The 12,265-nt window shown below is 38.6% G+C and overlaps 1 protein-coding gene across 2 annotated transcripts in view; it reads left to right on the plus strand.

Moving 5' to 3' along the window:
- Positions 1-2,452: 2,452 nt before the first annotated feature.
- The window catches only part of LOC145673496 (zinc finger SWIM domain-containing protein 5-like), a 384,102-nt gene continuing 374,289 nt past the window's right edge, over positions 2,453-12,265 (plus strand). Inside the window, exon 1 of one of the 2 annotated variants that reach the window (XM_081743256.1) lies at positions 2,453-2,845. In XM_081743256.1, coding sequence (XP_081599382.1) covers positions 2,479-2,845 — 367 coding nt within the window. In that variant the 5' untranslated portion in view covers positions 2,453-2,478. The remainder of the gene's footprint in view (positions 2,846-12,265) is intronic. The other variant, XM_081743258.1, reaches the window with a different exon arrangement.

Genomic DNA, 12,265 nt, shown 5'->3' on the forward strand with positions numbered 1-12,265 from the left:
ATTTGGATTTAAGTGGCATCGGAAGTGTCACTGTCCATCTCAGCGACCCCGAAAATTATGGGTTCTACACTAATATGGATTCTATGAATTCTATTACTTTTGATCATTTGTATACATATATCTATCTCCTCCCCTACACGTAGGCTACCGTCAAAGTGAAATAGTAAAATCCATCCCAGCTTAACTTCATCGATGTTGAAAATTTGATCTAGATTGGTCGGGTGGTACAAGAGATATTAAGTCGCAAACAGAGTCTCTTTCATTTTTATTTACTTATATGGGTAGGTAAATGTTTGACATTAGGTTAAATCAACAAATGAAAATTAATGGTCTTTTGTTAAAATATTTCCAATTAGTCTACTATATTGAGATTATTATATTTCACTTTATTTGAACAGTACTGTACTTCCCTGAACACCTGGAGGTGCAATCATGGCGAGTTATGCAAATAACTCTAGTTCGATTCTACATCATCTGGAGTTGGAAAATTAAACTTCTATTTTTACATCCCACGATTATGACTTGTAGGCTAAAAGAGGTGGATGATAAATGAAAATGAACGATTATGACGTAATTGGTGGATCAGAATGTGGGAGAAAACGGTAGAAACCCCATGGCTTCGATGCTGTTCACCACAAAAGCATATCGCCTAAGATTGAATCACGAAACATTCGCACAGGAAATATATACGGTCTCCCATTGAGCTACGTGCTCTCTGGTATAGTGGTAGAGTACGTCGTATCCGTGGGAGTTTTTAGGAGTCATTACTCAAGTTTGAGGTTTCTATCCGAAGTGGTGATTGTATCCGAAATCGTCCCATACAAAGCACTCACGTGTGCCACTTGTTCATAAGAAGGTCTTTATTCAATGGCACCAATTTCTGTATAACTTTAAAAAAGATCTGCTGTCGTATGTTTCGCGGTCAGATATTGTCTAACAAGATATCAATGAGGGTCTTAACACAAATATTGGGAGCCCGTGAAAACTTCAGGAGGAAAGGCCGGGGTCCGGAGAAACATTTCAAATTTTGTTTGGGGCAGAAATTCACGTTTTTCATTGCTATACGTATATTATTTAAACTACTAGCTGCACCTGCGCTCTCTATACATAGCGCATCTTTCACATATGAGCATGAATCTCTGTGTCATTTATCACAACACCTATACATGTCCCTTTATAGCCATAAATGAAGGATGTCTTGATAAAAATCGGTAGGGAGTATCATAAAAGAGAGATTTTTTCGATTATTTTTTCAATATATCGCATCGTTTGCAAGATTTGAACCTATTTCCGATTGAAAATGAAAATGAAATCTGAAAGTTTTACGTCCCACACTTATGCCGGTTAGGCTAAAGGAGACAGTGATGGTGAGAGATGAGTGAAATGATGGAATGAAGAAAGTGCGAGAAAACGGGAGAACCCCGAGAAAACCCACGAGCACGGTGTTTGTCCACAAAGTCCACACGGCGCGAGCTGGGATCGAACCAGGGTGAACGCTCTACCACTGAGCCACCGCGTATTTCCGATTGGAGTTTCTCATTCATGTATGATTAGTGTTTTCTTTCTTCTTGCATGCAGTATGTAATAAGCAAATATAGTACATTACACACACAATTAATGTCAGTGATATATGGTGTTCACTGGGCAAAACATTCCAAACAATAAAGATTCGTCTTAGACTGGAGAAATGGTTATCCTAAGTTTTTCATTATCATTTGGCCATGAAACAAACGCCGAAGAGATATACTACCCCAGTATACAATTATGTGGTGTTGGAATGTATAACTAATTGGATATGATGCTTTTTCAACATTCCAATACTTTCGGTGTAAACCCTTAAAAAAATATAATAAAAAAAAAAAAAATTTTTTTAAAATATTCAATTAGAACTGAAAAATCTACACAAATTTTGCAATCGATCAGTGAAAACGGAATCTTTCTAGAACTTGTTTCCGAGATACCATTATCAAAAGAATTGGTCACAAGCATATATTGGCTATAAACATATAAACCTAACATTTTAATATACAGATATATTTCCTAACAAGAAGGACTAATTACCCTCCTGTGAAGCCCCAAATGACGATCCTGGCCGAGGCCCCTTCAAGAACGTGGCCTGGGCCATCATTTCATTTTGAAGCACCAAAGTTGGCGACGTTTTTCATTTCTCTATCATAGCAAACAAATGTTTACCAATATTGTAAATTAGTCGGACAAATTAATTACAGAACTTTTAGTAAAAATTAGATTTTCCCTTTTGTTCCTGTAAAATAAAGACGGAACATCATTCCCGATGCTGGAACACTATGCAAGTAATTGTAAATTGCGTCACGAATAGCGAATTACACTTTATGCTCATTCCTTCCGAAGCGATCAATACTGAAAATTCTCAATGTTCTAGTTGGATATCCTGAGCGCATGCCCAGTTCCAACATTAAAGTTCTGTCGCTGTGCACTGTGGGTATCACATGAGGCACAATGGCCGGAGCGAAGAGGTTGTGTTGTTCCCGTGTCGGCAGTTTTTTACCGGATAATAGTGGTTCTTTTTTGGGAACGGACTTAAAATTAATTGGTGTTAAAAATCCAGAAACTCTTCTTGATGTTTGTGCAAAAATAGTGGCGGAAACATTACCGTTTCAACGAATAGAGGAACGGTATGATAGGATTCCTGAACCAGTGCAGAGGCGAATTATATTTTGGTCGTTCCCACGAAATGAGAGGGATATTTGTATGTACTCGTCGTTGTCGAGAGTGCCAGTGAATTCCAGTGAATATCAGAATCTACCGTTTTATAAAGGATTAAAACTATTAGAAGGTGGATGTGTAGAAAATGTCTTGCAAGTTGGTGAGTACAAGTTGTTTTGTGTCTGTGTGTGTGTTGTGAATGCGTTTTGAGGCTCAAGCATTTTTGGGTGTTAAAAAAAAAGTAGTAAAAATGAGACGTCGTTTTACAAAGAAAACGCTACAAGCTGTTTAATTTTCAGTTTTAATGTTCAACCCAAGTGATGTGCTAACTTCATAGGAAGTTTCCGAAGGTGAATTTGATATGCAACGACGCAAGTTTTTGTTAAGCTGCTGCGTTCCCAGCGCAAGAGGAAGGATGAGTAGATGCTTCGATGGCCCGACATCCTTTCGTATCCGCCGCCGGCGAACCAAGCATTCCAGACGATGGTCCGTGTTACACAGTGCTGTCGTGACGTAAGATCCGAAGGGGTGTGGATAAAATTATGCAGGGTCCTTAGAGGTCATGTAGTTCCCACAAAAATAGCATGGGATATCGCTGGAAGGTATATATTGCATATTTGTATGTAGCGTGGAAGACACCAATAAACCAAGGGAAATAAGTTTTTTGTATGCAAACAAAGCATTTTAGCTGAAAGTTGGGCTGTTAACTAACAAGGAAGGCGAGATTTTTTTTTTCTTTTGAGCCAAGGAAATGTATATCCAGAAAGATTCTGGAAATAAGTTACATGCGTTTGCGTTATCCGGTGTTGTGGTCAGTTAGGTTTTTTTGCTGGAGTGTATTGGCGTCCAAGGATAACAGTTTTTGTTGCTGTCGAGAGTTTCGTATTTACGTGCCCAGAAGGGATCAAACATATTCCTTGTTCTTGCTCCTCAGAAATTGTCCGCGCTGTTGTTCAAGGGCACATTCCTAGCAAACCTTTAAAAATTAAAAGAGCAATTTAAATGGCGCGTTTTATTTATTTATTTTTTCTTGATAGTAGTCTGTGATATGTACAGCACAGAAAATGTTGAAATTAAGGAATACTTGGGCCAACCAAATGTATTGATTTTCATGTTTCTCTACTGAGAGATTTGCCTCACTTTAATGCGTTTAAAGAAAATCATCATATAAATGCGTCATTGTTTTTGCGCGGACTCTGTACGAGTTTAAAACAATTTAACTGAAAGAATCATATGCGTAATGCGAGTACTGAAGGGTGATGACTCATGTTAAGAGGTCATGAGCTATTACTTTCGTTGTTTGTGGCTTCGCCGGTCACTGTATAATTCTCAGTAGTCGAGGAAAGTGTTGATGTGGGCGTCGTCTTGTTTTGTTTTTGTCCAATATGATTCATAGTTAATAAAGTGTTCGTTATTCTGGATTTCGATTTTATCGCCTGTGACGTATTCCATTATTTATAATTTTTAGTAGAGAGTTCTTCAAACGAACGCTGGAATGATGACATATTCGAACTCGCTGAAAAATAAAAAAATATATCCATGAGTATCATATTTTTTAATAATTTCTTTTTCATCACAACGTCCATCCTCCTAACAAGTTTACATGGTTATCATTGGTCTGAGATCCCGTTTCGATTTACAGGACAGTACATATGCTGTTATTTCTAGAATCATAAACTGTAGATGATAGGGGTCTCGGGTTCAAACCCTGCTCCCACCAAGTGAACTTTGTGGTGGACAAACACCGTGTGCGTGGGTTTTCTCGGGGTTCTCCCGTTTCCTCCCACTTTCTTCATTCCACCATTTTCATTCATCTCTCATCATCACCGTCTCCTTTAGCCTAACCGGCATAAGCGTGGGACGTAAAACTCAAAAATTTCATTTCATTTTCATAGACTGTAGACTAGTTTCATGTAGCATCAGTCCTGTTATTTCTCCTGAGTATTAGCTATATATTTATTTAATCAATAGAATTTGCCTGGGGTCTCTAGTTTGATCCCCGGACAAGTAAGAACCCAGACAACACCATGCTCGTGGGTTCTCTTGAGCTACTTCCGTTTCCTCCCACTGTCTCATTCCGCCAATTCTTCCATCATCAGTTACCTGCTTTAATCATCGTCTCCCTTAGACCAATATGCTATCGTGGGACGTTACACTCAATCAATTAAATAGTAATATACTGATGAAAACGTGAAACGATGTGGATAAATCAACCAGCTTTTCTAATTGTAGTTGGCAGTTTGTGACCAAAGCATAGTTTACAATGTTTTCTTGAGTTTGTCTGATAGCTGTTACTGTGTATTTCATATAGCTAGAAGCAGGGGCGGATCCAGGACCGACTTCTGGGGGGGGGGGTTGTCATACTGCTACTTTTTAAGGGCTCCAAACTTTGGGATCGCTTTTACTTATATATATAAAATAAGAAAGTTTCTTTTTCTGGGGGGCGATCGCCCCCCTGGATCCGCCTTTGGCTAGAAGGGGATCGAATTTTCTGACATTTGAGATTAGTTCGTTGTAAAACTCACCATCTTTCAAGTTCAAAAGGGTCAACAACTGTTTCGTACTTGACGTGAAGAAAATTGACGTTCTTAGCAGGCCAGTAGTGTATAATGACGACAAGGATCAAGTCGCGCATTGACATATTATGTCAGTATTATTGTTGGTGCAATGACATTTTCCGTAGTTGTGTCGTGAGCCAGTTTTTAGTGTGTTACAAACGTGTTCCGGTAGAAGCGTAAGTTGCGATTGACAGTGAAAAGTAAATGTAGAAAGGAGGATCGCATCCAGGAATTTTTGAGGTCGGTGCACCATAACTACCAAAATGACCAGTTTCATTGAAACTCTTCAAAGTGACGTGTGACAATATTCTTTACCCCTGACACCCCTGATACATACAACGGAGGGCGGGGGGAGGTAGTATTCTAAAGAGGGTCGCAAGTGATGTGCAGGAAAAAGTATTCTCTCCTCTTGGTTTCTGTTTTCTTCCCTACTTCACATATGTTATGTTGCTTTGGGTGGTGAATCCTTTTCCTTCAACTTTCAGAAAGTCGACTCAAACTATTCCTTTTGCAAAATTTATCTTTCTTCTAAGACCCAAACGGGAGCATGACGGCACAAAGTTTCGGAAAGTGTTGCTATTTTCACTGCTAGCTTCTCATTTTAGATAGTGTATATTTACAACTAAGGGAGGTGCACTTACAACGGTGCACCCCGTTCTAAATCCGGCCATGGTAGAGAGTAACATGGGATGGAAATAGTGAACTGTACTGTAGTTCCATTAAAACATTATAAGGTGAATAGGGACATCCCTCTGTGAAACTCTAAACACACTGATCTTTAGCATACGGATTTGAAGACGATCGATAGATGTCTGTGTAGAAGTACAAACCATAATTGTTGTCTGCAGGCAGATGCACTTTTCCAAAATAGAACAAGATGGTGTTGGAATGCTTGTGTTCTTGATTCCGTCCTCGAAAGGACTTTTAGAACATTTAAAATTCCATTGTCATTCAGAGTTAAACGTTAATTCACTCCAGTCTCTGTAATGAGGGTGACTTCTTCATATGTTGCATTCCGCTTTTATTTGTGATCAAACATTTTATAAAGAATTCACAACAACATAACATACGAATTGTAATGTCAATGACTGCAGTATAGATGTCTTTTGGCGCATCTTTCAGGGAATGTGATGTTTTAAGAGATTGTCTTAATATTTTAATATTGTCATGCTCGAATGGGGCTCTAGCCCACGTAGATGGGGCCCTGAGCTATAGAACAGGACAGGGCACTCCACCCGGGTCCGGACCTCCTTCAAAATATAATTTGTTACTCTACATACTGTACATACGTACAGTTTCTTAATAAAACCAGAATTGTTTAACAGAAAAATGGTTGATGTAGCGTAAATATTCGGTCTTATATTTTATTCGTACCCAAGGGCGCCCATCAGGGGGGGTAAAGTGGGGCGATCGCCCCCCCCCTTTAAAAGGAAATTGTGCTTCGGAAGATCGATACCCAATAGATATTTTGGAATAGTTACCGCAAAATTTGAGACTACATTTGAAATGTCGCTTATACTTGCCACCCCCCTTGGAAACCACAACATGGGCGCCCTTGTTCGTACCTTTTCTTTTCTTATAAGAGCAATATATATATATATATATATATATATATATATATATATATATATATATATATATATATATATATATATTCTCAGAATATAGGTAGCACTGCGTACCTTATCGTCTTTTCGAGTGTAGGCTAACAGCGGTTCTATATACTAGACGCAGTAACATATAATATTGGACCCCAACATAAATTTCCAGAGTGCACGGCGGGAACAGGGTTAAGTTGCCAAAGTGTGTTATGGGGAAAACAAAATTAAGAAACAGGATTTGAGGAATGTTTTTAGAATTACGACTAGGGATATCACGAAAAAGGAAGGAGTAATTGTGATTTTATAACTCAATTGTTTTCTTCACACATATTCATTGATGTTCCTCAACAGTGGCGTATTTAGGGGGGGCGTCCGGGCTTAAGCTCCCCCCCGAAATCTTACTTACTATAGTAAAGTATATGAAATGTCTTGCAGAATTTTCACATTTTCAGGAAATGCCCCCCCCCCGAAAGTTAGCAAAGCCCCTCCCGAAACAAAATCGTAAATACGCCACTGTTCCTCAATATAAAGACAGTCTTATAGTGTTGAGGTGTAATGGGTTTTGGTCGGAAGAATCAAGGCAGGTAATTGATTTCCTTATTGGCGAACTTGCTTATGTTACTTAACAATGTGTGTTTGGGTATAAGTTAGAAGTAAACATCAGTATGCATGTGTGTAACTATAAAATAGCCTGTGACCCAGGACCATGGATTTATCATTTCCTCACTATTTTGAAGGAAATATAGGGGACCAGTTATCGTCCATTTTGTTGTGGGAAAAAAAAAAAAGGTTGAATGCAAATTAACAATCAGTATTCCGAAGAAAGGGAAATTAGGCGAACTGGACATCCTTCAATATTTCATTCCATTCTGTCTTACTGTTGCGAACTAGCTCAGTTTGTTGCTGATCTTATTATGGAAGATTACATACAATATTGTTGCTTGTTTGCATTTACTTGCACTATACCAAGTAAAATGAAAATGATCGTCAAATTTCGTGTTTCTACTTTGGTGGTTCCGCTTTTACTTCCTAAGGCAATGGAAAATTCTACTGTTGACGACTTAGTCTTCTATTAAAGTGGGCCAGGGGCGTCATTTTTGGAGGGAAGGGGTAATTGTCCCCCCCTGAATTTGAAAAACCTATACATGCCTTTAATAAAAAAAAATAACACTTACATTAGTGGACAATCTTGCCCCCCCCCCCCTTCTCCCCCGGCAGAACCAGAAATGACAATACTGGAGATAGCTCTGTATTCAATGTTTGTCCTAGATACATTGAAGCTTCGCTAAGACATTTCTAGGAATAATGTGGTTTACAATTGGAGTAATTGCGTTTCAATTGATATTGTTATCTTTTGAATGGTTTATTCGTTACAGTAAGTAATTACTTGGGGAAACGTGGACCATATCAAGGTTACACCCACATATACGTTATTACATCAGAAACTGCTCCTTGTGTAAACATAGCTATTCAATATAACATTTGTAGGCTCTGTTATTATTACTGGTGAAAGCGTTATTTATCTAGCATATCTAGATATGTGTAATAGATACTAGCATCGGAGAGAACTTAATGACGCTTTTCTAATGTTTGAAGTGCGTACCTCTATGTTAAGTGTCGTTTCCTGTTGATCGGATTATATCATTGTGCGAATGACTTCGTTATTTTTACTACAATGATGAGAGATGAAAGGTCTCTGTAGGACCGTTTGTCAAAGGGCGTGAGAATATTCTACCCGCTTCAGGATTACGAACTCCGTTGAAGATGTGATATCTTTGCTATAAACTGCCAGAAAATGTTAATTGCTATGTGGAAGTCGATAAATGAGTGATATTATTACTGAGTTCTTGAAGTTTTTTTTTAAACTTAGTTTAACGTCGCATGATTGTGCTCTTTAGGCTAAAGGAGAGGGTGATTAATGATAGTGAATGATTCTGAAATTAAATTTTTATGCTCTGTCACCGGGAATCGAACCCGATGCGCCGCTAGCTACTAGACCAGTGGGGAGGGCTACTAGATTCTTGTATTTGTGGTATTCATATCTTCATTACACTTTTCTATTCCCTAAACCACACTAAAAGAAACTTGTCGCCTTAGCTATAACCAATGGGATGTGTCTTATCTTACCTACGCTTACTTCTGAGGATGAGCCGCCCATGGTCTACTACACTCGAGATGTAAGCATTATCAGGAGAATTCATGACTCCCATCATATTGTTGAAAAACATATAACAATAGCGACTTCCAATTGCAACCAGAGCTTCAACTTTACTGATTTTATTTCGGATGGGACAAAACGAAAAAAATAATTACTCTATATATTAGAAGCGTGGTTGCAGTTTAGTATTTATATTGACTTACGGGAGAGTTTGCGCCAGTTCCTTGAATAAGTTTCTGTTTGTAAGCATATATGTTGAGATAGAGAATTGGCCATAATTATCAAAATATGACGCTCTCCGGAAAAAATAGATGATCGGAAATTCTAAAGAAAGATCGAAGCGCTAAGTATTATGAGGAAAACGTCGTACAATGTACGGTAATGATTTTGTAAAGTAAATTGCAAACGTGTTCTTGTGCAGTGCCGGCTCTTGACAGGTCACATCGGTAAAAATTAAATTTTTATCGCTAGAAGCTGAGGGAAGAAAGCTTCATACAGCATTTGTAGCAATAAAACTTAAATGTTTAACGCTGTGATTTTCCATAAGAGCCATCGAGCTCAACACCGAAGAGTTACTGGAAGTAACAAGTCGCTATTGTTATATATTTTTAGGAATGGAAAGGACAAAGGCTACATTTTATTTTTCTATTATGATATAGAACATATCCAGGAATACTCTAGGTTTCAAAGCTGGGGAAAAAAAAGTGAAGAAAATTGTATACGAAGTGTCTTACTACAGTCTAACAGCCTTCGAGTCCCGTAGCCTAAGGTCTTTCAGGTCTTGGCGCTGTCGGCTTATTTTCTTGATCGTCTTTGAAATGAAATTTTTGAGTTTTACGTTCCACGTTTATGCCAGTTAGGCTAAAGGAGACTGTGATGATGAGAGATGAATGAAATGCGATTCATTTTTTGATGTATCCTGTTGGTGTCTGCCTTCGCCCACCAGTTCTTAGTGACGTAACCTCAGAGTTTAAATTGCTCACGATAGAAAGGTGGGCTATTAATACATTTGTTAAACATCTTTGTTGGTTCTTCTCCATTTGTTGTTGGGCCGCGGTGGCTCAGTGGTAGAGCGTTCACCTCTGGTGCATGGGGTCCCGGGTTCGATCCCAGCCCCCGCCAAGTGAACTTTGTGGTGGACAAACACCGTGTGCGTGGGTTTTCTCGGGGTTCTCCCGTTTCCTCCCACTTTCTTCATTCCGCCATTTCATTCATTACTCATCATGACCGTCTCCTTTAGCCTAACCGGCATAACCGTGGGACGTAACACTCAAAGATTTCATTTCATTTCCATTTGTTATTGCTCTCTCATATTGCTCCATAGTTTTTGCGTTAGTTCTTGAGATGGTGCCGGGGAGGGTTGCTGTGATTTGTTTCAGTTTCAAATAATACACCGGGCGGGACTGATTTTAAATAAATAGTTTTACGAAAGAATGAAAAGAAAAAAAAAAGCGCTAGAAGGAAGTAGCAAACAGTAACTGCTAAATTTTTTGGCAGCGAAGTTGGTATGGGGAAAGTTAAGGATTCTGTTTTTCATAAGGGTAAAGATTATATTTTACATTGCGTTGTCGAGAGTTATGTTTCCATTTCTAAGACTTTCTGTTTAACTGGTTTCAACTGAGATGCGGTGATTCAGAAGAGAAGTTAAATTCGTCAGATTAGGAATCATGTCGCGGAGCAGAGAATCTTGTAGGAAGTGAGCGCGTCTGGTCCGCAGGCCATAGTTTGCCCATCATTGTCGAAATCATGGTAGAATGGTCATATCGTAGTTGGTTGTCGATTGTTCTACTGTCCCAAAAATAGGTATACATACCCTTCATATTCTTTCTTAAAAATTCATGAAAAGTGTTGAACAATTGAAACACTCTTCAGATGTCCAGACAATCTAGTTTTTTCTGCGAAAATGAATATTCAATTAAAATTAGTCAAACGTATAGTGCTTTTTGGCGGCACGCAACGATGCGGCATACTGTCACCTTTTTAATGAGCGGAATATTTCCTCTTCTAAACTGAACTGAACCACACTTTCTCCTCCAAGAAGGCTCAGTTTGAGGTCCTGACTTTGAGAATCTTCAGTCACGATGGCTAAAGAAAGAACTAAAAAGTCGTGACATCTCGTCTGTCAAATATACAGGGTGTCCCAGGACGAAGGGGCAATATTTTGCGAAATGGTCGTATGGATGATTCTAAGTAAAAAGGTTCTTATGAACATTCGTCCTAATCTCAACGGTTTGAGAGCTACAGGTTGTGAAACATTCTTGATTTCATGTTACTTATTACTCACCCTGTATTTATTCAACAGTGGTAGTACATAGCGGATTTGAAAGGTGATGAAATGACCTTTCCAACGGTATGCAGCATTTGGCAGTGGTGTCTTTGAAAAGGGGGTTATTGAAGGAAAAGTTAAAGATTATGTGAGGGAACAGGATGGCAACACTGATTCACAAATTTCTCTCAATAACTTCCCCTCCAAAGAAACCACTGTCACATATTTCATACTGTTGAAAAAGAAATTCCATCAGCTTTCAAATCCACTATATCCCACTCTGTAGAATAAATACAGGGTGAGTAATAAGCAACATTAATTCAAAAATGGTTCACAACCTGTAGCTCTCAAACTGTTGAGATTAGGACCCATGTTCATATGAACTGTTTTGCTTAGAATCACTCACAGTACCATTTCCCAAAATATTTCCCTTCCTCCTGGGACACCCTGTATATACACTTCCGATTGACCAACAGCATATTTTCTCTATAGTATTCCAGTGCAACATAATATTTTCACGCTATATTTAACTTTGTTTTTAACGCTGTATCTGGAATTTCAGTGTATGTAGTTTCTCTTAGTCTCACTTTCTGTAAGAAACTTTTATATTCAGTCTGTTTGGAGATGACATTTCCAGTCTGTACTGCTCTTCTGCGTAGTTTCATGGTCTGTTGTAGCATAATAGCCGTTGGTTGTGAATTCAGAAGAAATATTTCTTCCTTACAAATGCCTTTTTCCTCGATTATTATTCTCGATGTTGCTTTCCTTTCATGTGTATTAATATATTGTTTTCTACACTAAAGGCTACTTCCGGTCGGCATGGCCTCTGGGTTTCCAGAGTCCATTGCGTCTTTTGTGCTACACGTACAATATTTTATTCATTGTTGTATTTGCCACTTCGCCGATTGGTCTTCAGAGATAGTGCAAGCAAACGCACGAATGTTCTTGTATCCATGAAACATCTTTTAACAAAATTGTCATTTATTTTTGCTTTAAC

Source organism: Thermobia domestica, chromosome 16, assembly GCF_964235325.1.
Source record: "Thermobia domestica chromosome 16, izTheDome1.hap1.1, whole genome shotgun sequence".
In the NCBI taxonomy this organism is placed as follows: domain Eukaryota; kingdom Metazoa; phylum Arthropoda; class Insecta; order Zygentoma; family Lepismatidae; genus Thermobia; species Thermobia domestica.